A 26572-nucleotide genomic window follows, 5' to 3' on the forward strand; every position below is an offset into this window, starting at 1 on the left:
TGTCTAATTGTACAACTGTAGTATGATAGTGCAATGACAGAGAAATCCACTGGGTAGAGTGTGGGTACACAGGAAGGTGCTATTAGCATGTTCTCAGATCAGAGAAGAAAATTCACATAGCTGGATTCCTTAAGAACACAAATGAGCTTTCCAGGTACATGAGAAGAGAATAAAGGAATAAACAACTACCATTTATTGAGTGCTTAACTATGTGCCAAATGATGCTATAAGCACTATATATATATATATATGTGTGTGTGTATGTATGTACATATTAATTCCTGTGATTTTTTTACAATGGCTTTAAGAAGAATAAAGTATTTTTTCCAATTTACAGATAAAGTCAGTGAATTTAGAAAAGGCAAGTAACTGGGCCAAGGTAACATAGCTAATACATAGCTAAAGCACAAATGTGTCTGACTTAAAAGCCTAAATTCTTAACCATTTTGTCAACAGCCCTTAAATGTAGTTTCTCAGGCCCACACAGCCAGTGATTCTGATTCTGTAGGTATGGCAAGGAGCTGAGGAAATGACATTTTTATTGAGGATCCTTGGGTAATTCTGAAATAGGTCCCCTGCAGATCACAATGCAGAAATTCTTCACTGTATCATACTGTCTCCCAGAAGAACGGCAGTCCAGACAGAGGAACCAGTGTGTGCAAAAGCTGGGTAGCATGAAACAGGAGTCATTTATAATTTGTGCCAGAATACAGGACTGCAGAAGTGAATAACTAAGGATACCTGCCTTTAAAAATTTCTGTGTCAAATGATCTAAAATCTCTAATTTTTAAAATTGCCTATAATTACTACCATTCTAACATAGGAATTATTTGCAAATTGCCAATTTGTAGGTCAATTTTTTAAAAGTTATGATCAAACTATTTGGTATTCTCCTATTTTCATGTGACTTTTTACAAAAAAATGTTTTTCATGATCTTATATAGTCTTCATAATTACCACTTTTAATGGCTACAAACATTCCATTGGGCTGATGTGCCATAATTTATTTAACTCTTTCTTTAATATCAGGCACTTAGTTTCCAATTTTTGGCAGTACTTAAGTTCTTGAGGCTATTAGCATTTCATAGCTTTCTCTCATAATTTTAAGGAAAAAATATGTTTACATCTTTGAAGTTATGAGAAAAAATATCTAAGTGCAGAACCTATCTAAATATGCTTAGGCTAATATCTAATATTAAAGAATAATAGTAGTGAGTGATCTATAGAATGTTGAGCAGTAATTTTCCATTATTGTTAATAGCAATAATACATTATTTTGTTACATTTTATATGCACATTATAGTTTTGAAAGTTTCACTACAGTCATGTGTATTATAACAATCTTATTAAGTAGGTAGGACAGTTAGTATCTACTGATGTAAAAACCAAGAGAGGTTACATGACTTGCTTAAGAATACACAGCAATAGATTCAGAAGTTAGACCCAGGTCAGCTGACTCCAAAGTTCTTTATTCTGTACTGTGATGCCTTTTAGTTTAAGACCAATACCAGTAATGAAGCTATTCATGTTGAATAAAAATGAGAATAAATATGCAAGAGAAAAATCTTCAAATCTAGGAAAAGTCCTGAGTTAAAACCATCTATTTTATAACAAAGAAACACAACACCTGCTGCAGGCTGGATTGTGCCCTGCCCTCATCACTCATATGCTGAAGCCCTAACCTCCAGTGTGACTGTGTTTGGAGACAGGGCAGACAAGGAAGTAATTAAGGTTAAATAAGGCCATAGAGCAGGGCCTTGATACAATAGGAGTATTGTTCTTATAAGAAAAGACTAGAGAGCGTTCTCTCTCTCTCTCTGTGCCATATGAAGACACAGTGAACAAGTGGCTATAAAGGTACTTCAAAAAGTTCATGGAAAGATTCATATTACCTTTGAATTCTATTTTTCCACAAACTTTTTGAAGTACAGTGCCCATGTATCTGTAAGCCAGGAAGAGAGCCCTCATGAAAAACTGAATTAGCCAGAACATTGACCTTGGGCTTTCTAGCCTCCAGAACTGTGAGAAAATAAATTTGTCATTTAAACCATCCAGCCTATGGCATTTTGTTATGGCAGCCTGAGTAAACCAAGGCTGAGATTTTGACACTGAGAAATGAGGGGCTATCGTAAAAAAATACTTAAAAATGTAGAAGTAGCTTTGGAACTGGGTAGAGGCTAGAAGAGTTTTGAGATGTGTATTAGAAAAAGCCTAGATAATCATGAACAGACAGTTGCTAGAAATATCAATGTTAAGAATGATTCTGGTGAGGTCTCTAATGGAAATGAGGAACATGTTATTAGAATCTGGAGGAAAGGTGATCCTTGTCACAAAGTGTCAAAAAACTTCACTGGACTATGTTCTAGTGTTTTGTGGAAGACAGAACTTGCAAGAAATGAAATTGGAGATTTCTAAGCAAAGTGTTGAAGGAGCAGCTTAGTTTCTCCTGACTACTTATAGTAAAATGTGGTAGAAAAGAGATGAATTGAAGAAGGGATTGTTAAGCAAAAAGGAATCAGAACTTGAAGATTCGGAAAATTCTCAGTCTATCCATATTTCAAAAAAATGTAAAAGCTTGTTCTGAAGAGAACACTAAGGATATGGCTAAACAACCATTTGATAGAGAAATCATGTGTGATCAGTCATCTCAGCAGAAGCCAGTAATAGGGATGAGATAATACCAGTAAAGACACTGCCAGTTCGAACAAAGAAGACAGAAAAGATGGGATGGAATGAAGGAAGGCTGCTGGACTTCTTTGATTCTATGGGACTGAACCATAGAGCTATTTGGCTGTGAATATGCACTAGTCTTCAAGGAAAGGGAAGAATAACCCTGATGGAGATACTGAGATATTAGGGCTGCTGTTCCCACCATAGGCCCTGTGGGCAAGGCTGTTCCCTCCTCAGTTTCAAAGGATGAGGATGCCTCTCTAGATTTGGAGGGCCAGGATGAAAGCGACCAGTGCCTCAGGGGTGAGGACACCACAGAGCCATAGGGGCAATGCTGCCACCCCATGGGCTTGGAGGGCAGAGTATCAAACCAAACAAGATTAATCTTGAGCTTTAAGATTTAATGAAATTTGACCTGTTAGGTTTTGGACTTGCTTGGGACCCATACCCCTTCCTTTCTTCCTTTTGATTTTTCCCTTTTGGAGTAGAAATGTCTATCCCATGCCTCTTTGCAGTTATATTTTGGAAGCACACCTTGTTTGGTTTCACAGGTTCACAGCTGGAGGGGAATTTTGCCTCAGAATGAATCATACCTTGAGTTTCACCCATATCTGATTTAGATGATATTTAGACGAGACTCTGGACCTTAAATTTTCAAGTTGATGCTGGAATGAGTTAAGAGTTTTGAGGCTGTTGGAATTTGTTTTGCATGTGATAAAAACATGAATTTGGGGGGGGGACAGGGGTAGAATGTTATGGACTAAATTGTGTCCCTCCCCAAAATTCATATGTTTAAGCCCTAACCCTCAAAGTGACTACATTTGGAGATAGGGCCTACAAAGAGGTAATTAAGGTTAAATGAGGTCATAAGGGTGGGGCCATAATATGATAGGATTGGTGTTCTTATAAGAGATACCAGAACATGTGCTCCCTCTCTCTCACACTCTCTCTCCCTGCAATGTGAGGATACAGAGAGAAGGTGGCTGTCTGCCAGTCATGAAGAGGACCCTCACCAGAAATCAAATAAGCTGAAAACTTGATCTTAGATTTTTCAGCCTCCAGAAATGTGAGAAAATAAATTTCTGTTGTTTAAACCATCCTGTTTATGGTATGTTGTTATGGCAGCTTGAGCAAACTTAAGCAGCTTAGACACTACTCAAAGTAAAGATTTTAGTACTTTATGACTGTAGTGGATTTAGTATTTAAGGGGCAGGGGTTATATCCCTTGGCTCTGAAATTCCTGAATTCTAGCAATGACTTCCTTTTGCAACATTTTAAAGATGTTTTAGTCTCTTCCAGTGACATCACACCTATTAGCCTACTTTAAAGTCCATTAGTATGGGAAAGGATATTTTAAGAAGAAAGAGTAGAAAGAGCTATTTGTGTGGGCCAACTGCTGGTATCTTTTGCTTATCTCTGCAAAGGTAGGGTTCAGTGTCCTAGTATTGTAGTTTATTCCTCTAAGGTTATATAATCAATTGGGCACTTTTGGAAACACACAAAGGTCTTCAAAGAGACATTTATATTTACCATTTAGTGTAAAACATCCTTTCCCAAACCTGCCAACTCCCAGTATATAACCACTTGCCACCTGTTCTTTGGAGATTGCTTTTGCATCATCACAAGCAAAGAAATCAATACCAGACCATTGATTTGGGAAAGAGACAAGATTGCATGGCAATAATATACAAAGTTAGTCAAGCCCTACTTCTCAGTTGTTTTGAAAGAAGAGATAGTTCAATGCCCCTTTTTGAAATTGGTTCTCATCCTGCACTGGTGATCTTGTAGCAATAAAGGTCCAAGATAGATAACGTACCACAATCCCAGCTGATATAAAAGCTCTTGAATGCTACACAGAATTTCAAAATGCCTTTTAAGACTCAAAAGTAATGTATTAACTCAAATACAGATCCCCTTTCTGAAATTTACCCTTCAGTTTAATTTTTAAAATGTAGGCTGAAGCAGAGAGTCACTCTGCCTGTGCCACCAGACAATCAAGCGGTGTAAGTGCGGCAACCACAGACAGTGGCTAGCTGAAGTTCTGGTCCAATCATACATTCTGTCTTGACAGACAGGTAAGGCCAGTCATTTACCTGATCCATTAACTTACTAAGATACCATCTGGCCTTTCTAAGCCAAATAAACATGTAAAAGTCACTTAGTTATATCAATTGGCTTTGAACCAATGAAGAGAATCAGTAAAAAACAGACTATGGGAATGGAGAATATTACCTTAAGCTTACACAGAGCTTTGTGTTTTTCAAAACCCTTTCACATGCATGATCTCTCTTGATCCTAACCCTAGTCCCATAAAGTAGGTAGATTATCATTGTAAATATCTGAAAGAGGAGAAAATTGAGGCTCAGAGATTATTATTATTATTTTTTTTTGTCTTTTTCGTGACCGGCACTCAGCCAGTGAGTGCACTGGCCAGTCCTATATAGGATCCGAACCCGCGGCGGGAGCGTCGCCGCGCTCCCAGCGCCGCACTCTCCCGAGTGAGCCACGGGCTCGGCCCCAGAGATTATTTTCTTAAAGTAGTCTAGGGATGAAGCTAATGGGCAGTGAAAGAAATGAATACTTATCAGGGACACTTTGTTCTCTTTTATCCAAACAGGAGCCCCATAAGATGGGTACGATTACTGACAAAGCTACTAAATGGCACAGCCAGGATCTGAAAGCAAATCTTTTGGACTTCAAAATCCAGGCTTTATTTATTACACTGATGAAACCTATGGAATACTGTTACAATGACTATAACTGGGCAAGAATTCTTGATGTCAAGAGTTCTAACCATCTTGATGTAGTAGGTTGGGCAATATACATGTAAGAAATTAGTAAGTGTCATAATGGACAAAATGCAGGCTACGAAGTCAGAGATATATCTGTGTTTAAGTCCCAGCTCTACTACTTGGTAGCTGTGTGACCCTAAACAAGTTAGCTTACCCCTTTGAGCTTCATTTTTCTCATGTGTCAAATGGAGAAAAGAATCTTAACCTCATAAAGTTGACGTGAAGATTAAATCACATAAATAAAATTCCTGGCACATCAGTAAATATTAGTTATCTTCTTCTATAAAAATGTTTCTCCAGGAAGCAGAGGAGTTATGAAGCAGGGGAAAATAAGGGTCTCTTATTTGGTAGAAAATAAAGACAGAATATAGAGTGGCAGGTACATTAGACACCTCATTTTTCAGGTAGTCTTTACAAACAGTTGCAGCTCAAGAATTACCTGCTTTAAGAAGACGTCTCTGACTTTCTAGAGTCTGGGTTAAAGTCTTTCCAACCTCCCACAGAATTCTTGTTCACCTTACCTTAGCACACAGTACACTGTTGTACCTCTGTTTACATGTCAGTTTTCTCCTCTAAATAATAAATAAGCTCTTATAGTAGCTGGTGTAAAGTAGATGGTCAATAACTTTCGCTAGGTTGAGAAATGAAGGAAAGAAAAACAAACTCATCCCAATAACAGTGTGTTGGTTAAGACTAAAAGGAGATTTATAATATTTTCTTACCTTGACTGCATAGTTATTAAGTGGATCTTTGGCATATGAAGCAGTGTAGTAAACTGCATCACCTGCCTCACAACATGGTTTGTCGCTGGTTAGTCTGAAGTCTGACCAGCTGTCCACCCCAAAACGGAGCTGGTCTTTCTGTCCAGCCATGAAGAGGTCTTCACATTTAATGGCCAGTTTCTTCAAGGCATCTGTATGAAGGCTTCGAATTTTACCCACCACTTCCTCCCGATTCTCAAGTCCTCGATAAAGTGCTTGTCTCTGTGGCTTCTGGATGCCTCGGCCCTGTCTGCAAGTGGGACCACGACGGCTGGACAGAGATTCCATGCTGTTGGAAAATCTGTCCTTAATACTGAGAGTGGTTAAGCTAGAGGTGCTATTTGCTGCTGAGGGGATAGGTCTCTCCTTGTGCAAAGGTCTCTCCAAGGAGTCATAAGACTCAATGTCCAGTCCCTTGAGTTCACAGCTGATGGAAGAGCCAGCACTGCTGGCATCCCAGTTGGGGTCGATGTCATAGATGGGATTAGCCATGACACAGAGACTACTTTCCATGGATTTTTGGAGGTCTTTGGAGATTGGCTCTGTATTGGCTCTTATGATCATTTTCTTTGGCAGTGGAGGTGGTGTGGGTTGGGAAGGCTTAGGTGCTTCTTGGTCTTTTTTCCCCCCAAAAGCAATGGCATCATCCGAAGCTCCCTTAGGCTGCCGTGGATGCTTGGGAGGTATCATGGCTGCTCTAGATTGCCCTGTATTGTTTTAAAAGAAAGAAAAAGAAAAGAGAACAATTAATGTTTTCAATTTTATCTCATAATTGAAATGAGCAGAAATGAATGAGGCAGCCATGGGAATGTAAGAACTAGTCAATTCCTTAATTCAAAGTGGGAAAACAACCAAAGAACAAATACCTACATGATGAAGGTATGAGTCCAAGATTTGGTGGGAGCAACAAGTCTGCATAATGTCTCAGCATTTCTCTGCCACAGGAACAGGGCACTAGTTTGGGTGTTGGGCTTTGTTTTCAAACAGGAATCCAGATTCTCCAGTCCTGCCCCTAAGAGTGTTATATTTACCACACAAGAATACTAAGGAATGACAGAGACTCAAATATACTTGCATTGTGACAGAATAGAGATGATAGCATTTGTGGATAAAGAAAATACTTGGGAGCATTATTAAAAACAGAATTGAGGGCCGAGCCCGTGGCGCACTTGGTAGAGTGCTGCGCTGGGAGCGCGGCGACGCTCCCGCCGCGGGTTCGGATCCTATATAAGACTGACCGGTGCACTCACTGGCTGAGTGCCGGTCACGAAAAAAATAAATAAATGAAAAAAAACAAAAAAAAACAAAACAGAATTGAAACTAGCAATATGACCACTAGACAGGGGCTCAGAAGATACTATGCTGTTCTTTGTGATACTCTGTCACAGTCATCCTAGGACACTAATACATGCTCCTAATCTTATAGAGAAAAAGGCCCTAGATGATTCTGAGGATGACAATAGAGGTGGTGGCTTGTTTTGTTAAAATCATGTCCTTGTAGTAACGCCAAGGTTGAGCACCAATATCAACTTGATTGTAATAACAATATATTCCATTTTTCATGGACACAACTTTCTTCAAGAATATATATGAGTTTATATAAACTACGACAATATATTCAGCAAACCTAAGGACCTCCTTTCTCCACCAATGGCATATAGCAATATTTTTATAAGGAACAAAGCTACATAAAATATAAATGAACAAAAATATGCATAAATATAGAGAGAGTGTGAGAGCGAGTGAGAGAGAAAGAATATGAGAATGCTAAGCTCCAAGAGGCCCAGGGCTTTTGCTTTATTTATTATCATAACCTCTGTGCCAAGGATAGGGTCTGGATATAACACTCAATAAAGATTTCTTGAATGACTGAAGGAATAAATATTTATGGTTGAAAGAGGAAAAGTATTAACATTGTATAGGTACCCATAACAAGAAAAGAAAAGAAATACATTTAATAACTTTTTAAAATTCCCACAAAGAAAAATCCAGGGCAAGATGGCTTCACTGATTATTCTATCAAATGCTTAAAGAAGTATTAATATCAATCCTTCACAAACACTTTCAAAAGGAGGAGGAAACACTTCCCACCTTGAACTCTATGTGGCCAATATTACCTAGATACCAAAACCAGACAAAGATACCACAAGAAAACTAGAGACTAAAATCTCTTATGAATGCATATACAAAAATCCATACAATATACTAGTAAATTGAATCTGGCAACATATAAAAAGGATTATACACCACGACAAGGTAAGATTTATCTCAGGAATGCAACGTTGGATTCACATCTGAAAATCAACAAATATAATATATCACGCTAACAGAAGAAAGGGAAAAAACCTCACTGATCACCTGAATAGATGCAGAAAAAGCAGTTGATAAAATCCAGCACCTTTTTGTGATAGTAACACTCAACAAACTAGGAACAGAAGGGAACATCAACCTGATGAAGGACATCCACATAAAACCGAGAGCTAACATTATACTTAATGATGGAAGAGTGGATGTTTTCCCTCTAATATCAGGAACAAGACAGGATTTCTGTTCTTGCCATTTCTATTCTATGTTGTACTGGAGGTTTTAGCCAGGGAAATAAGGAAATAAAGAGAAATAAAAACATCCAGATTGGAAAAGTGTAAGTAAAACTATCTCTATTCACAGATGATATAATCTTGTATATTGAGAAGCCCAAGGAATCTACAAAAAAACTATTAGCACTAGTATACCAGTTCAGCAAAATTGCAGGATTCAAGATCAATATATGAAAATCATTCCAAAAATGAAATTAAGAAAACAATTCTATTTACAATATCATCAAAAAAATAAAGTATTTAGGAATATATTGAACAAAACAAGTGCAAGACTTGTACACTGAAAACTACAAAACATTGGTTAAAGAAAAATAAAGACCTGGAAAAGGCATCTTATGGATGACATCTTATGCACATAGATCAGAGACTTAATATTGTCAAGATGGAAATACTCCCCAAATTGATCTGCAGATTTAATGTAATCCCTATCAAAATCCCAGCTGATTTTCTTGCAGAAATAGGCAGCCTGATCCTAAATTTCATATGAAAATAAAAGAACTTAGAGTAACCAAAAAAAGTCTTGAAAAAGAACAAAGTTGGAGAACTCACACTTTCTGATTTCAAAACTCATTACAAAACTATAGGAAGCAAGAATGTGTGCTACTACCATAAGAACAGAAATTCAATGCTTGCTTTGGCAGCACATATACTAAAATTGGAACAATACAGAGAAGATTAGCATGGCCTCTGTGCAAGGATGACATACAAATTCATGAAGCATTCCATATTTTTATCTGATCATCACATCTTGTGCACAGGTGCTGATGGTCAGCTCAGTGCCCCATGAATACATATAACCAGTTAAAAAAAAAGGAATAGAAATACAGATAAATGAAATAGATTTGAGAGTCCAAAAATAAGCCCTCATATTTATGGTTAACTGATTTTTTGGAAGGTTACCAAGACAAGTCAATGAGGAAAGAATAGTCTTTTCAACAAATGGAGGTGGGGCAACTGGATATCCACATGCAAGAGAATGAAATCAGACCCCTACCTCACACTATATACAGAAATTAAATCAAAATGTATCAAAGATCTAAATATAAGAGCTAAAACTATTAACCTCTTAGGTAAAAACAAGAATATTTGTGACCTTGGGTTAGGCAATGGTTTCTTAGATATGACACTTAAAGTGCAGGTGACAAAAGAAAAAAATTAATATATTGGAAGTCAATAAAAATTAAAAACTTTTGTGCTTCAATGGACAGCTTCAAGAAAATGAAAAGACAACCCACAGAATGGGAGAAAATGTGTTCAAATTACTCATATATCTCATAACAGAAACATCCAGAATATATAAAGAACTTTTACAAAAAAATAACCCAATCAAAAATGGGCAAAAAATTTGCATAGACATTTCTCCAAGGAAGATATACGAATGTCCAATAAGCATCATCACTTAGTAGGTAAATGCAAACCAAAACCACAGTGAGACACTGCTTCACATCCACTAGGCTAGCTATAATAAAAAACAGACAAATGTTGGTTAAGATATGGAGAAATTAAAATGCTTATACATTGCTAGTAGGAATCTAAAATGGTGCAGCCACCTTGGGAAACAGTTTGATAGTTCTTTAAAAAGTGAAACACAGAGTTATCACATGACCCAGCAGCATTTCCACTCCTGGTGATATATATATAAAAGAAATGAAAACATATGTCCACACAAAAACTTGTATACAAATGTTTACAGCAGCATTATTCGTAATAGCCAAAAAGTGGAAACAACCCAAATGTCTACCACTTGATGAATGGATAAACAAAATGTGGTATATCCATACAATGGAATATAATTCAGCCATCAAGAGTAATGAAGTACTGATACATGCTATAACATGGATGAACCTTGAAAACATTATGCTAAAAGTGAAAGAAGCCAGTCACAAATGACCACATAATATATGATTACACTATATGAAATGATGTCCAGAAATATATAAAGCCATAGATGTAGAAAGTAGATTAGTGGTTGCCAGGGACTGGGGGTAGGGGAGAATGGAGGGTGAATGCTAGTGGGTTTCTGTTTGGGGTGATAAAAATGTTCTGGAATTAGATCGTGGTGATGGTTGTAAAATTCTGTGAATACACTAAAACTCACTGAAGTACACACTCTAAAAGGGTGAATTTTATGGTAAGTAAATTATATCTCAATAAAGCAAATCAACAATCCATTTTAAGAAACTACCATAAATTCAGTTTTTAGTTGTATCTTTCCATTCCTCTGTGTCCTTAACATCACCAAGGATGTAGGGGCTTGGCAGTTACCGAACTCTTTCTGTGATGGCCTCCTTATCAGAGCTGCCCAGCTCTATTTTTCCTTGGCTAATGTGAGAAATCAGAACTATGGTTTATTTACAAGATGACAGTATGCTTTGTAACAAACCCTCATTTTTCAGTTGCTGACCCAGACCTTTCAGAGATGAAATGCCACGGAGAAAGTTAGGAGCAGTGATTCGCATCAGTGCAGGACCTTATCATCCTTGCCTGACGACTGTGACAGTCTCCCGTTATTACTGTCTCCAGTTCTGCCTCCCTCACCACACTAGCTCTTGAGAGATTTTTTCCAAACACCAAAGCTGATCACGGCACTCTTCTGCTTAAAAAATTCTGTCTTCAAGATTGAGTCCAAATCTTCAAGCACAGCAAGCAAGTCTTTCATGCCCTGACCCTGGTATACCTGCTTCCCTCGTAGCATTTCCTCTTGCATCCTAAGTCATAGTTACCAAATTGCTTGCAGTTTCTCTGCCACTCTTGGCTACTTTATGCTTCCTTTGTGCTTTGTGTCTTTGCTATGTTGACCCTCCTCTAGGAATAGTTTCCCACTCCTCACATATTTAAAAATTTTGCTTCTGGTGAGTGTTTCTTACTCCATTCCACAAAATTGACCTCTTGTTCCTTAGGAACTCAGATTTACCCTGTGAACATTTCTTTCTAAGCACTGACAACACTTGACTTGTGTCCCAGTCTGGATTCCCTACTGGTTTGCTCATTGACAGCATGGACTGTGTCTCATTTGTATACGCTGGATCAATCAATGGAATGGAATGGAATGGGATGGATGGATGGATGGATGGATGGATAGATAGATAGATAGATAGATAGATAGATAGATAGATAGATAGATAGATAAATAAATAGAAACATGAACCTATTCTTGCCCATACCAATGTGGACCTTAGAAGATGCTTTATGGGCTGCCATTTTCCACCCATTCTTCCGAATTAGAACGAACAAAAATAACCATGGACGTGGGACAAACACAGGATTCCAAAAATGCTTTTTATTTTCTTTATTACCTCAGAACTGGCAAGTGAGACCAGGTCTATCACCATCAGCAGCTCTTTAATGCTTATCAGAGGAGGAGGAAGATGGCTGATTATGCTACTTTCTAACACCTACAGAATAAAGTTCAAACTCCTCAGCAAGTTGGTCAATGCTCTCTGTCTTATCTTCCTCTATTTCTCATCAATCCTTCCAAATGAATCACTCACTTCCTGTTCTTTTAATATGCTCTATGTTTTTATTTTTACATTTCTGCCTTAATAAAGGTGTTCTATGCATGGCCCAGCTCAAGTGGCCCTTTTCCCTACTCTTTATTCCCCTTTCTCAAATTGGGAGTCATCGCTTCTTCCTTTGTATTCTCTTAGCACTTTTTGCTCTATTGACAGCATTTTTAGCCTTTTATAATGTGTGCATGTATGTGTGTGTTTAACATGCCCTCAGAACCTGGTGTGGTGTGAGGCATGCAACAGGTATACAGTAAATGGCTTCCCTACTGAGGGACAGAGTCAACAGAGCTGGTTGTCATTTAGAAATGGAACAGACAGCCAAGGTAGCAAGGAAATAAAATAATTAACATGGCTTCTCTTCCCAAAAAGCAGGATATGATCTCCTAGGAGCTAAGGAGATTTCCACATGAGAATCAGAAGCTTACGCATTCCAATGAAACCACGGACATTCCACAGCCCATGCAAGTAGGTCAAGCCATTCTCCTAAGTCTAAAAGTGTTTTGTGTTTTTAGATTTTTTCCTCCAAGAAATACAATCTCTTCTACCTGAATTCCAATCATTTGGTTCAATGTTTCATAAGCTTGGTATTTTAGCTGTTTTTATTTTAAACTTTTAATCCTGTACATTCCTCTCAATCCTCTGGGACTACACACCAAACTCAGCTTTCAGCAGGCCTGATATAGCATCACATACTCTACATTTTTGTGGCATACCAGGTCTCTAAACTGAAAAAAATAGATTGTGTTCTAAATCTTGCCACACTATATGCTAAAAAAGTTCTTTTGGACAAATGTTTGACTAAACCACACTCAAACCTTACTTTCCTCTCTTTTTTAAGCTTCCATACGCCACCACTTTACTTTTTCTCTTCGGACTGATGGACAAGGCCCTATATCACATTCTGTAAAGCAAATGATGAAAGATAGATTAAAAGGAAATGATTTACCAAAACTACTTCAAAGAAGCCAAAAGGGTGTTTAAAACTCCACAGAAAGAAAAATGATTGATATGTGGCTCTTATAACTTACAAGACTGGTATAATAAGTAGAAGGAAATAAAAATATTACCTCTAAAATCAATATTTACAAATGATTGTGCATTGGAAAACTCAAAATAATATCTTTATAGTGATCTACTACTGAAGGGCAATATCATTCAAGACACACCAGGGACAAACCACAACAAATGTTTGCTTATGATCTGGTAATTATTACAGTCAGGGTGGTAGGAATTAAAGGCACATAATGGGGGCTGGCCCTGTGGCTCACGTGGGAGAGTGGGGCGCTGGTAACGCCGAGGCCGCGGGTTCGGATCCTATATAGGGATGGCCGGTGAGCTCACTGGCTGAGCGTGGTGTGGACCACACCGTGCCGAGGGTTATGATCCCCTTACCAGTAAAAAAAAAAGGCACATAATGGTGCCCCATTTGGTAGGAGCAACATATTAATGACCACAATCAATTCCTTATTTCAATAGGAATGACATGATTTCCTGGTCTATCTCCCTGCCTCTAATCATCCCACAGGTAGCTCCCAGAATGATCTTTTAAAAATCCTGACTGTGCTTCTATATTAAAAATTGTTCAGTGCCTCTCCATTTCCTGTGAGTAGGAGATACATTCTTTGTAACCCACTCCCAGACTCCTCTAGGCAGAGGCTTCATCAAGCTCTTAAATATCTGTATCACAGCAACTATCACATGGGTTCTCAAGAGTCCAGCCCCATGTCTATTTCTCTCAAAGATCAGGAGTCCTTGAAGGCCACACTAGTATTCCCAGCACCTAGCCTGGCACCAGGAAGACAGCTGGTATTCAACAAATGTTTGCTGAATGAAAGTACCAAAGCCCAAATAAATGGAACATATCATCCTATTTAAATTGTAATTTCAATCTTCATCCCTAATTTTTTCCCTCAGAGCTCAAAACAAGTAATATAGATAAGAATAAGAAGGCAGAGGTCAAAAGAAGGAATAATCATCTCCAAACTAGGAAATATGCACTGGAATTTATAAATATAGATGCCATACTGTTTTAGTCTGTTTTGTGTTGCTATAACAGAAATACCTGAGACTGGGTAATTCATAAAGGAAAGAGGTTTATTTGGCTCACGATTCTGGTACAGCTGCATCTAGCACGGGCCTCAGGCTGCTTCTACTCATGGCAGAAAGTGGCAGGTAGCCAGCAGGTACAAGCAGATCACATGGCGAAAGAGAGGAAGCAAGAGAGAGAGAAGGTGTGCCAGGGTCTTTTTAAGCAATGAGCTCTCATGGGAACTAATAGAGCGAGAACTCACTCATTAATCTCCCTTCCCCAGGGACAGCATTAATCCATTCATGAGGGATCTGCCCCCATGACTCAATCAGTTTCCAACACTGCCACATTGGAAATCAAATTTCCACGAGTTTTGGAGGGGACAACACATCCAAACTACATCACATACCTCACCAGTGTGCACCATCCTTGTCAATGAACAGGGCCTCTCAATGAACCTGGCATTCATTATATCATCTCCTGGCAGCAGATGTCAGCAACTTTGAGGAAGGGTCCTAATCTACCTAGGTATTATTACTGTGCTGGTGCCTACCACAGTCAAATGTAAGCAACAACTGGCAAACCACAGGGGACATCAACTTCATGCCAAACAATAAAACAAGGTTGACCTCCAAAGACCACTTTGGGCTTAGTCTCAAATAAACAGTTACAGAGACCACTTTAAAAAATTCCAGTGGTGTTATAGCAGCTGACAGACTCAATTTTTATAAAGCCTCATTAGCGGGCCGAGCCCGTGGCGCACTCGGTAGAGTGCTGCGCTGGGAGCGCGGCGACGCTCCCGCCGCGGGTTCGGATCCTATATAGGAATGACCAGTGCACTCACTGGCTGAGTGCCGGTCATGAAAAAACGACAAAAAAAAAATAATAATAATAACTAAATAAATAAATAAATAAAGCCTCATTAGTGAAAACCTCTCCAAAAACAGAGATTATTTATTTGGGGGTAAGTTATCTATGTAATTTGAATATTGCACTCTGTCAACTAATTCCAGTGTATGGGAAACTATTTTTAAATGTGATTGCAACTAACTTAGGGACATGGTCTTTGATTTCTTTTAAAATAGAAATAATTACAATTTTAGGAAGTACAACAAATGCTCAAACAAATGTTCAAAGCTGTCAACCTCGATTTTTTTTTTTGTTTTTTTTTAAATCCAGATAATCTAAAAGTTCAATTCTTTAATCTTTGGCAAAATAATTAACTTTGCAGTGTGTGGAATAATGTCTGCTCAATAATAACTAGTTGAGTAAATGAATTAATGGTAATGTACTCTCCAGAATGAATTTTTAAAAAGCTAGCATTTATAATGACATTATTGCATAATTATGATATCAAGGCCAGCAATGTAATGACATCTTTTTAAATATATCTAGCCCTTAAAATTTTTCTTCGTTTTGTTTTTTCTTTTTTTCTCTGCCCCTTAAAATTTAACACTGACAATCAATATACTGCCAAAGGAAGTTTTGAATACAGAAGACTTTCAGGTGTTTTCTCTCAGTGTTTGAAGGATGCAGCCTTAAGGAGACATTCAAAGTAAGTAAAATGAGAAATGTAGACAGTTTTTTGTGGGGCCATGTAGAAAGAAAAAAGAATCCTTAATTCCTTAATTAGAAAACCTATGGATTAAGTCCTCTGTTAGGGGGAAAAAAAGCCAGCTGACTAATGGAGCACATAAACTATGACTTGAAATTTTCCTACATGAACTTTCCTGAACAGAGCCAGATTTCCCTGATCTGGGAATCTTCTAAAGTCAAAGCCCAAAGTCATATTTAGCTCATTCATTCAAGCACATTCTTAGCACCTACTGTGTGTTTTAGATAATGTGCCCCAGGTTATAGGGATATAGAAAGGAGGAGCAAGCCAAAAATCTGTCAAGTAAAGGGAGACTTGAAAGATCTTTCTAAAAAGCAATGTATAGAGTACTCAGTTACAAAGTGAATGAAGGAGAGCTAAAGTCACCAACTTATTTACAACACAGTAGAACTCATTACATGTTCCTGATTTTAATAGGCTGATCGCTTCTCGGCCTTTTGGCTAAGATCAAGTGTAGTATCTGATTTTAATAGGCTGATAAAGTAGTCAGATATGACACATTAAAAAAACAGTGATCTTTCTTTTAGATATTTTGAGATAGACATAAGAAACATGGGGAAAATGTTTAAGGTCTGATTGAATAAAACATTCTATCACTTATTTGGGAAATCGTTTTGGATAACAGACACCCTGCAAAATTCAGTTAGGGATGCATTAAGGTGTTATAGATCAGAACTCGTTCAGTGATCTCATATGACCACCACACAAAGTAAAATCATTGCTCTGTAAGGGGCAACCTTCTTAGGGAGTTGTCAAGTTGTATAAAGACCAATATGATTTTTGTACAACACAGAAGACAATATAAATCCTACAAATAACAAATTCTTTAAAGCAGTCTTGTCCAAGAGAACTCTCTGTGATAATAGAAGCGTTCTACATCTGTGCTGAACAGTACTGTAGCTACCAGCCCCACGTGGCTATTGGGCACCTGAAATGTTGTTAGCGAGAACAAGGAACTGAATTTTTATTTATATTTTCACAAATTTGTATTTAAATAGCCAGATGTGGCTAGTGGCTATAGCATTAGATAGTGCAGCTCTAAAATCTATTAATTAATCCAGTTATGAACAAAATAAAGTTTGCTTTTTTTATGTTAAGGATAAGAAAAATGACATCCAAATTAATCCTGAAGAGTGAAGAGTGACCTCTACAGTAAATAGAAAAATGTATGGGTCACATACGTCAGTAGCTTTCTGTGGGAATGGCTGAATCACAACAACTCTTACTGCACCCCAGTGGAGTAATGAGACTGTCTCCAGGGTAGAGGTCTAATGGGAGATTCTGAAGGTTAATCAAGGCCTATTCCAGTTGAGTCTGTGATTTTTTTTTTTTAAGTTATTAGTTTTCAGAATTATGTAAGAAATGTGGGAACTACAAAACAAATCCTACCCATGTCCCTTTGTTTTTGCTATAATCGGCACACCTTGAGTAACTGGTTTGGTCACAGTTACACTGCTACTATTTGTCATCTCTTCTCTGGTCTCGGTTAGCCGTTTTGGGGCTCTATAGCCTGTTTGTATTTCACACCTTCAGATGTTAGTTGTGTAGGAAGCCCACAAGTTTTTGGATTTAAATTTTATTGTTCTGCTTATTCAATACCATCTAATAAACGTTTTTAATCCTTTCCACTTCATTCTACATATTCTGGCTAGCACATCTAACATATTTAAAGGGGAAAGAAGAGTACATTTTACAGGAGAAATAAAAAAACTTCACAATTATTAAGCACTTCTATGTGCCAAGTACTTCTTCCGCCACCAGCCCTAAAAAGCAGATGTTACAATTCCCTCACTTATTTCAGATGAAGAAAATGAAGCTCAGGGGCGTAAAATAGCCAACCTACAATCATGCAGGTGGGCAGTAACACAGCTGTGATATGAACCTAAATCTTCTGAACCCCCTCAACCCATCTTTTTTCCTGCTATATTACATTGCTTCTAAGATCACTTTACAATGTAATTTTCCAAAACAAATTCCACAGTCAAAATGATGGTAACCCTGAACTTTGCTCCTTTAGTTTCTTCCACATCTGCCCATCCTTTCTCTGCCTTGTTTAAAAAAAAAAAAAAAAAAAGGTCTTTGTGGAAGGGTTCTGGAATATTTAAAAGGATCCAAAGCTATTGCATTTAAAAGCTTTGTTGCCTTTGTTCCTAAACACACCAAATTTTGTTGTCGTTGTTGTTACCAGGACTTTAAATCATAAAAAATTACTCAAAGGGGTAACTTAAAACTGCATGCAAACAATTTGTTCAAAGTATGAAAAAAGAGAAGTTCCAAATGCCACCTAAAATACTTGTTCCATTAGGAAAAATAATGAAACAAAAAATTAAAACAAAACAAAAAAACCTCAGCTTGTAGAACTGACAGAATCAACCCTATCTATGGCCTTTCTAAAGAAGCAACTAACCAGGTATGAGACCCTATGGAATCAAGTACATAGCGACTTAAGGAAAACTGGACGTTTTATGGGCATCACATACTTTTAAAAGTAAAGCAATAGGTAGAAAGAAAGCTATCTTTTTTTTTTTCAGGTTTTTTTTTGTTAAATGATGACGGTAAGGGGATCTTAACACTTGACTTAGTGTTGTCAGCACCACACTCACTCCGTGAGCTAACCAGACATCCCTATATGGGATCCGAACTCATGCCCTTGGTATTATCAGCACCACACTCTTGCGAGTGATCCACTGGCTGGCCCGAAAGAAAGCTATCTTTCTGATAGGATATCTAGTATTTCTGCACTCTAAGTAACCATAATTTTTTTTTTTAAAGTCTGAAATTTTGTATCTGAAAGTAGATGACTAAATTTAAAAAAAAAAAGAAAAAGAGAGAGACAGTCATAGCCTTCCAGTATTTTACAAGAATTTAGTGATTAAGAGATTAAGTTTGGAGGCCAAGACTAACTGGGTTCCAACCTTGGTTCAATTCTTACTGGTTCTGTGACTTTGGACAAAGCACTCTGCCTCAATTTTGTCATCTAAAATATGGGAATAATAACTCCCAAGGTGGTTGTGAGGATTAAATGAGCTCATATACATGTAAGGCACTTAGAATATTCATGAAGGCAATACTCTATTTTTTTTCCTACCAATCTTTGTCACTAAGAAGACAGTGAGATAAAATAATCAACTTTAACCAATGTTTGCCAATAAAAATTTTTAAAGAAGAGATGCCATAAGATACCATACAATTAGTAAAAATTATTATATTTTTACTGAAAACATCATGAAAGAAATTTTGGTGTAGTAAGAATGTCTATAATATAATTCCTGATATGTGCTGTCTGAGGCTATATGGTAAATAAATAGTAAAATTTTCATCTAGTAATGTTCCTCATAAAACATAAAAGAATGGGAAAAGTCGAATAAGCTGTTTGACTATAAAATCAGTTCCTACTGGAAAATAGTACACAAGATGGTTGCTTGGGTAAACTGTAATGAGCTTCCCCCTATTCCCAAATCATATAAGATGTCTGGAACTTAGTCTTTTCCTTACAGAATGTTTTTTAAACTGCATGTGGGTTGTTACGATTGAATTTCCCAAAAGGAGATATTAGAGTATTTCTCCTGCAATGTTACCTCAACCTTTTGGCCTTCTTAAGGACTCCTTTATTTCCAAGTACACTAGCTGAACTTAGAGTGACTTCCTTACAATAACCTGATGGAGGAAAAAGACATAGAAGAAAGGAAATGAGAGACTAGGTAGAAGAACGCTTCAATGACATACGCTGCTGTTTTCCAAACAGGGTCTAAGGATTGGTCAGTGGTTCATAAGAATCTTGCTAGTGCTCTGCATGTGGTAGTCTATGCTACTCACCTTTCTCCTGACTTCATGGGAGAAGAACACTGAGAAATCCTTATCTTGCCCCAGACTTTACTTTTCAAACGGAAGGAAATCGTGTGACACTCAAGGCAGAGAGACACTGAGCATTCAAGGAAGAGTGAAGATGATGAGAAAACTGAAGAATCTCGGCATTGGCAGGCTCCTCTGAGGTAATGTAGCTCAACCCTCTTTGCAGTGCAACATTCTCTTTCACAGCATCTCTGAGAGACGGGCTGTCGGCCTCTGCCTAAATACCTCCGATGACGGCAATATTACTTCCTCTAGTCCACTTGATCCAAGCCAGAAATCAAAGATTCTTCCATGATCCAACCTTGTGTATTTTACCTCTTAAAAATCTCCCAAATCTGTCCATTGTCCTTCCTCCCACTACTTTAGTTGAGGCCTCCCTTGCTTATCCTTTTTTGTGGTTCAGCAATAGTCCAACTACCAGATTTCCTGCTACCAAATATTCCATCCTCACATGGCAGCCTGCAAAGTGGATGTTCTAAAACACAAATCTAATTGCATTATTCCTCTGCTTTAAACCCTTTGATGGTTCACTATCACAAGTAGCAACAAGTCTAAGGTTTTAGGTTTTATTTAGCCCAAGACGCATGATACTGTCTAACTTTCCACTTCACATTTCAACAACTGGTTGTGGTACCCACATGCACCAAGCTTGTTTTGGATCTCCAAGGTTTTGTTCATATTACTGCCTCTGGCTGGAATAATCTTTCTTCCCTCTGTCAACCAGTTAAATCAGTTCAAGAATTTATCTCCAGGAACACATCTTTTGACAGCCTTCCTGTTTAATATCGAAAATATTCCATGTGTATCTCTATTACTGCATTTTATTGTATTATACTGAAATCATTAACAAGTTCACTTCTTTCCCTCCAGGTGACTCCCTCAAGGCAGGGACCACATCAACACCCTTAGCACATGGCACAGGGTATGTGGTAGCAGGTGTTTAATACATGCCTAGCAAACACCAGGACTTTTTTCTGATATGGGTTAAAATTTATAACTCCAACGGTCCAACTTTTGTCCCATGGGGCAAAAAAACCCCATATCTCTGGGAAAATAGAACATTCTGTCAGTGCATAAAAAGGCAAAGTTTAAATACTACTTACATGACATTTGCACCTACCTAAGTTGCTGTATGTTGCACTACAAGGGTTCAGGTCCATAGGCTCTGAAATGTCTTCTTTTTCCTCTTCCTTTTCCAGTTCAGGTAAGGGCAAGGAAGACGTGACTGAAGTGCAGCCCCTGCCATCTGGTTTCACAACAACAGTTCTTGGATCTTGAGGAGAAATGTCCTCCGTCACTTCATGGGTCATGTGACTGAAAGAAATCAGACCACTTGTTAACACTGGCATTCAAAGGTTCTGCTAAAATTTAGATTTATGGAAGGCATATATGAGGATACTTCAAAAAGTTTGTGGAAAACTAGAACTAAAAGATAATACAAATTTTTCCAAGAAATTTTTGAAGTACCCTTGTACTTCACATAAATGTAAACAACTGGTCCTGTAGTCACAACAATGGGTCATAAGCCCCAACATACTTGTCTAAACATAAGACTGTTCTTCATCCAGGCCGATACTTCTATTTACCTTGATTAATACATATTGAGAATACAGTTTGGCAAAGGAGGTATGTTAGGCTGAGAGGAAGCTTGAAAATAACAGGTAAGGAGTGGAATAATTTTTTCCAGTAGGAGATGGCAATAGTGGTGGTAGAGGGAGCTGAATGCTTAACTGATTAAAGACAAATAAAGAGTATTTAGTAAAATATTTAGCATATTTACTATACTATATTATAGTATTCTAAAACTATAGTAAATACCAAATACTTTATTATATAGTATTTATTTAGTATACAGTATTTAATACACATGAAAGTATTTAGTAAAGAATCAGTAATAAAGTTGAGTCTAGACTAAGTAAGGAAGTTAATCCTTACTTGATCCAAGTTTTAGTATGTAAACAGTGGCCAGGAAAGCCTTGTTGCCAAGAGGACAGAAGCATCAACCTTCGCCCGTACGCATGCAGCGAAGAAGGCAAATGAAAAGAAGGCTCTACATTCTAATTTCATCTATTAAAATGAGTCTGAAGCTTCCTGCTGGCTACATACCAGCACATGAGCAATCTTGTTTTACCATTCTCTGCTCATTTGCTTCTAGCTATCTCTTCCCATATTCACTCCCTAACCTGTCTATATTTTGCCAATTCTGTTGCTGTAATGTACAAGGGGATGGAATGGTTATTAAATGCTGGTGGAGAAAACTGACCTAGTTAAAAAATCTTAGTGAGCAGATCAATGAAATAAATTCAAAATCAGGCATCTTTAAAGGTTTCGAGGTCCACTGAAAAGAGTTTCTAAGACTATCACATACTCATCAGCTCTTCTTCCTAGTTTCTTTATGAGCAAAAGAAAAAAGTAAAGGAAACATCTTATATACAATTACATGTTATTTCTGGATTTTCAATTGACAGTGAGTCATGGTGACATTTACAAGTTTCTTTAAAAGAGGGACTGTGTTTGATCATGTGTCATCAGACATATTTCACCTGTGGATTTAAAGCAGATCTGAAGGAGGAGGAGTACCTTCTTATGAATCTTTCATTATGGAAATTATGCATGTGCCTGAACGGAAAAATAAACCTTGAAGTCTGCTGAATATACGACTTCAAAAATATTCTTCCAAAGCTGGCAGACTCAGAGAGGTCTCTCTTTACTAGGAGTGAGCAAGAACTGGGAATGAGGATGTGGGATTCGGCTCTTGGGGTCAGTGGTGAGGTAGGAAGGAATCACTTCACCAGCAGTCAACAGGGCAAGCATAAAGGAGGCCCCACTCAGTAAAGCATGCTGCCTCTGGCTGCCCTAGGTCATCAACCCAAAAGAGGGGCTCCACACCAAGCTGGTTTCTGATTATACGGAGCATCATAACATTAAGGTAACAAGGGGTCTCTACTTCCATAAATTGGCAAAAACAAAGCAAAGTAACACTTCTAAGACACCCTTAGGCACCACTTACTGCCAGGATTGTATATCACCAAGTAGTTATCAACATGCTTCAGGAGAGGGAAAATGTTCTTTGCTGGGCAAAAGTTAATGTAAACCATTCCTAATTCCAAAGCAATAAATATAAAGTGATTTAAAAATACCATTCCCCCGTAAGAGAAAAAATATTAAATATCCAGGCATTCTCTTGTTCTAGAGTGAGACTTAGAGGATTCCTATAAAGCTGTTTTTTGGCTCCTAATCTCTGCAACCTTGCTCTTGGTTTTTTTCTTTCTTTCCTCAATCTCTTGGTAATTACTGAAACAAAGCTCTCCTTTCTATTTGTCAAAAGGGTTGGTGAAGGGTTCAGAAGCCATGATTTCACCCTTATCTGTCTGTTTTCCTCCCCAGCAATAGGCTATTTACAACAAAGTTCAGCTACTGTGATCTGCTGCTATTAACCTATGAGGAATTCCCTGGGCCTGTGACACTGCTCTGAAGGGCTTCACAAAGCAAAACACAGATGCTGAAAAGCAAGAAATATTTAAAGACTCACCCACTGTACTCACTCACACAATTCCCCATTAAAGGAAATAGTCACAGGGCCTTCTTAAGTCTGTTAATCATGTTTTCAAACTCTGATGAACCATAGATTCCACTGAGTTCTGGAGAGTACAAGTTGGGCAAACTATGAGAAGAGGCTTGAATTCTGCACCTTAATACTACCCACTGCACCTTGACCTTTATCCTATGGGTTTGGTCAGGGAAATATGCCAAATTACCTTTAAGGAACTAAGCAAAGCTAAAGGTAGTTTTCTTAACTCTTTGAGGACCAGTGCAGCACAGCCTATATTCCAGGTACAGATTGGTTTTCATATGCACATTTTAAATAAGTGCACTGGTATATTAAATCACCAATTAAAATAATTGTCAACTATAAACAACTATGCAAATAGAGTCGATGAAAGTAAAATCACATGAATCTGCAAATGGATGCTAAAATGTTTAATCTGCATTTACAGTGACAGCAGTTTCTAAAAGGAGTGAGAATTTTTTAAATGCATCAATGATATGTCATGCTTTAATGCTTGAGGGAACAGCAGCTCTTTGTATGATTAAAATGGTAAAAGAGAGAGGGCAAAAGGGAGAGAGGTTCTAAGAGTTCAAGCTTAGATACAGTAACATACTATGACTAAAAAAGAAAAAGAATTGAGAAAAGGTTAACTTGGTTACTATGTATAAACAACACAAAGCTGGCCAGTTAGCTCACTTGGGAGAGTGTGGTGCTGACAACACCAAGGTCAAGAGTTCGTTTCCCCAAACTAGCCAGCAGCCAAAACAACAAAACAAACAAGAGCGTATAAACACCACGTACAGACAAAAGTTCTGAGAAGAAAGAAGTAAAATCTTATGATTAATTTATCATTAAAGATATTAATTATTTAAGGGAATTTAATTTTTGACCATTGAATTTTGTTTGTTTCATATTTAGACATAAATCAGAAAACCCTCTCAAGAACTAAAATGACACTTCACAAATACAGGCTTTATCTCTTAACACTATTTTACACCAACATTTCATTGGGAAATGTTTAATTTGGAGAAAACACTAAAATTGGGAATCAGAATCTGGATTCTGTTTCCTTATTACTTTAATCTTCTGAACAATCTTCCCCCATCATCCGTGAGACAGATGGAAAAAATTACTTAAAATGAAAATTATCAGAAATCTTTGAGAATCTTTTAAACACTATATGTTAGCACACGTCCTGAAACAGCAAATAATAACGAGGATATCTAGATTTTTTTTTTTCAGGGTAGGTACAATTTGATATTCATTATTGTAATACAGAACTGTTAAGTGATAAATGGCCCACAAAGAGGAAGTTATGGCTTTTTTATTCCTGCTATTTAAATTCATGTTGAAACAATCCCTCGTCCTCTAATTCAATGTGAAAAGTCTGTAATAACTATGGTGTTAATATCTAGTCCTTGATCTTGAGGTTGGGTCAAATCCTGACTTGGCCTATTCTTTGTTCTGGACCTTCAGAATTCATTCTGTTTTCATAATGGAAGACAACATACGTTTGACTATACTTTAAACTGTTCAACCAATTTTTCATTAATGATCAGTTTTTAAAAACTGAGATTTGGTATGTTTGACCCGACACTTAAAAAATCCATGTCATAATCTCCATGAAGATCTCATTTTCTGAACATGTAAAATAAATGTAAGGTGTTCAAAGGAAACTAACACTGTTACAGATTTCTCTTTTATATAAATGAATCCCTTAGAAGGTTATATCTCATCAGTCTGCAATATTCATACATAATTCAAAGCTACAGAAGTAATCTCCTGTGGGAAGCTCACTTGGCTTACCCAGGTGGTAGGATTAATCATTACAGTATCAAATGAAATAATTCTTTTTTTTCCTGGCAAATTTGTTCAAGACAGATTTTTGTAAAAATTCTGTTAAATGCCTGAATGTACTTTTTAAAAAGGCAAATCAAATTCCACATTGCAACAGATTAAAGGCCTTTATGTACCGAAGTATTTCCGCAATTTTAGTTCAACTTTATCTTCAAATTCAACCACCTTCATTCAGCTTCAGAAGGAGCAGTAAATAAAATCAGACTTCTACAGAGACCATCTGCCTCCTGGGGAAAATGATATTCTAAATTCCCATTTGCAGCTCTCTTCAGTCACTACATCTTTCCCTAGTTGCCCAAGATAGCCAATAAACAAATGTGTGGTTTTAAAAAACTTTTACCCCTAAAAATAACACCAAAGCACATCAGAAACAAAATTGCATGGTTTTGTTACTGGTTTCCAGAGCTGCATCTTCTGGAGATGACAGAAGTTTGCAGAAATAGGATGTGCATCAGCACATGAAAAGGAGAGTTCAAAGTTATCTAATCCAACACATTTGTCATGTATTTATTGGAAGGGGGGAATAAAACTTCATTTCTTTTTGTCTCTCTACCTCTAGGACCCCCTACCAATGTGACATTTCTTAATCCTACCTTTGTTTCCAGGTCATCAACTTGATTTTGCTATACTTTCCAGTCATTGGCATTCTCAGGTAGAAGAGTGTTGTGCCCACTGATCACTATCTAGTGTCCCCAATTTTCCACTAAGCCTTCTGTAGTCTTTAACTGAAACTGTCAAACTTCTTATCCTGAACGGAGATTAACCTTTAACTGAAATCTGATGAGTTCCTGATAATATGTCTAACATAGTCTGGTCAAACAAAGGTAGCTCCTACTGGTATGAATGAAGCGGCTAGGTCTTGGGATGGAGAAGACTAGCAGCCATTTGCAAGGTCTTGAATACAGTCTAATTTTCTGACACTGGACAGATCCACTTTTTAAAAAATAGACATGAATGGCAACTTTAAAATGTCTTCAAGGCACCAGATTGCAAGACAGCAAAGTAGATATTAGGCCACTGTAAATCACTGTCACCTTCACAATACTAAGAAAAATTACCATTTTAAAATCTTATACAATACAAAGTCAGAATGGTATCTGTGCAAATTTAACAGAAAAGATAAATTAGTTTTGGGAAAGAGCAATAAAATAAGGTTGCCATTCTCAATAACAGAGGTATGGAAGTAGCTCCTCAGCATCACATTTTCAGGCTCAGCTCACTTCTAAAGAATAGGGTGAGATATTAATGTACATTGCCTGAAAAGGCAAGATATTAGAAGAAAATACCCACAGCCCTCTCAAAAGGAACTAACTGAGGGAGGGTACAGAATAGCCTTTCTG

The 26572-nt window shown here is 37.5% G+C and overlaps 1 protein-coding gene, 1 non-coding gene and 1 pseudogene across 6 annotated transcripts in view; 2 read left to right on the forward strand and 1 right to left on the reverse strand.

The window, feature by feature from the left end:
• The window catches only part of PEAK1 (pseudopodium enriched atypical kinase 1), a 303272-nt gene that overhangs the window by 17252 nt on the left and 259448 nt on the right, over window positions 1-26572 (reverse strand). For all 5 annotated transcript variants that reach the window (XM_063089094.1, XM_063089092.1, XM_063089095.1 and 2 more), the window contains 2 exons: window positions 20946-21139; window positions 6185-6930 (listed from right to left, as the gene is read on the reverse strand). In XM_063089094.1, coding sequence (XP_062945164.1) covers window positions 6185-6930; window positions 20946-21139 — 940 coding nt within the window. The remainder of the gene's footprint in view (window positions 1-6184; window positions 6931-20945; window positions 21140-26572) is intronic.
• LOC134374162 (U6 spliceosomal RNA) lies at window positions 9450-9552 on the forward strand. Its single transcript, XR_010023037.1, has one exon. It is a non-coding gene; the product is annotated as a U6 spliceosomal RNA (small nuclear RNA).
• On the forward strand, window positions 16395-16507 carry LOC134374123 (U2 spliceosomal RNA; annotated as a pseudogene).

This window comes from Cynocephalus volans, chromosome 3 (assembly GCF_027409185.1).
Source record: "Cynocephalus volans isolate mCynVol1 chromosome 3, mCynVol1.pri, whole genome shotgun sequence".
Taxonomy (NCBI): domain Eukaryota; kingdom Metazoa; phylum Chordata; class Mammalia; order Dermoptera; family Cynocephalidae; genus Cynocephalus; species Cynocephalus volans.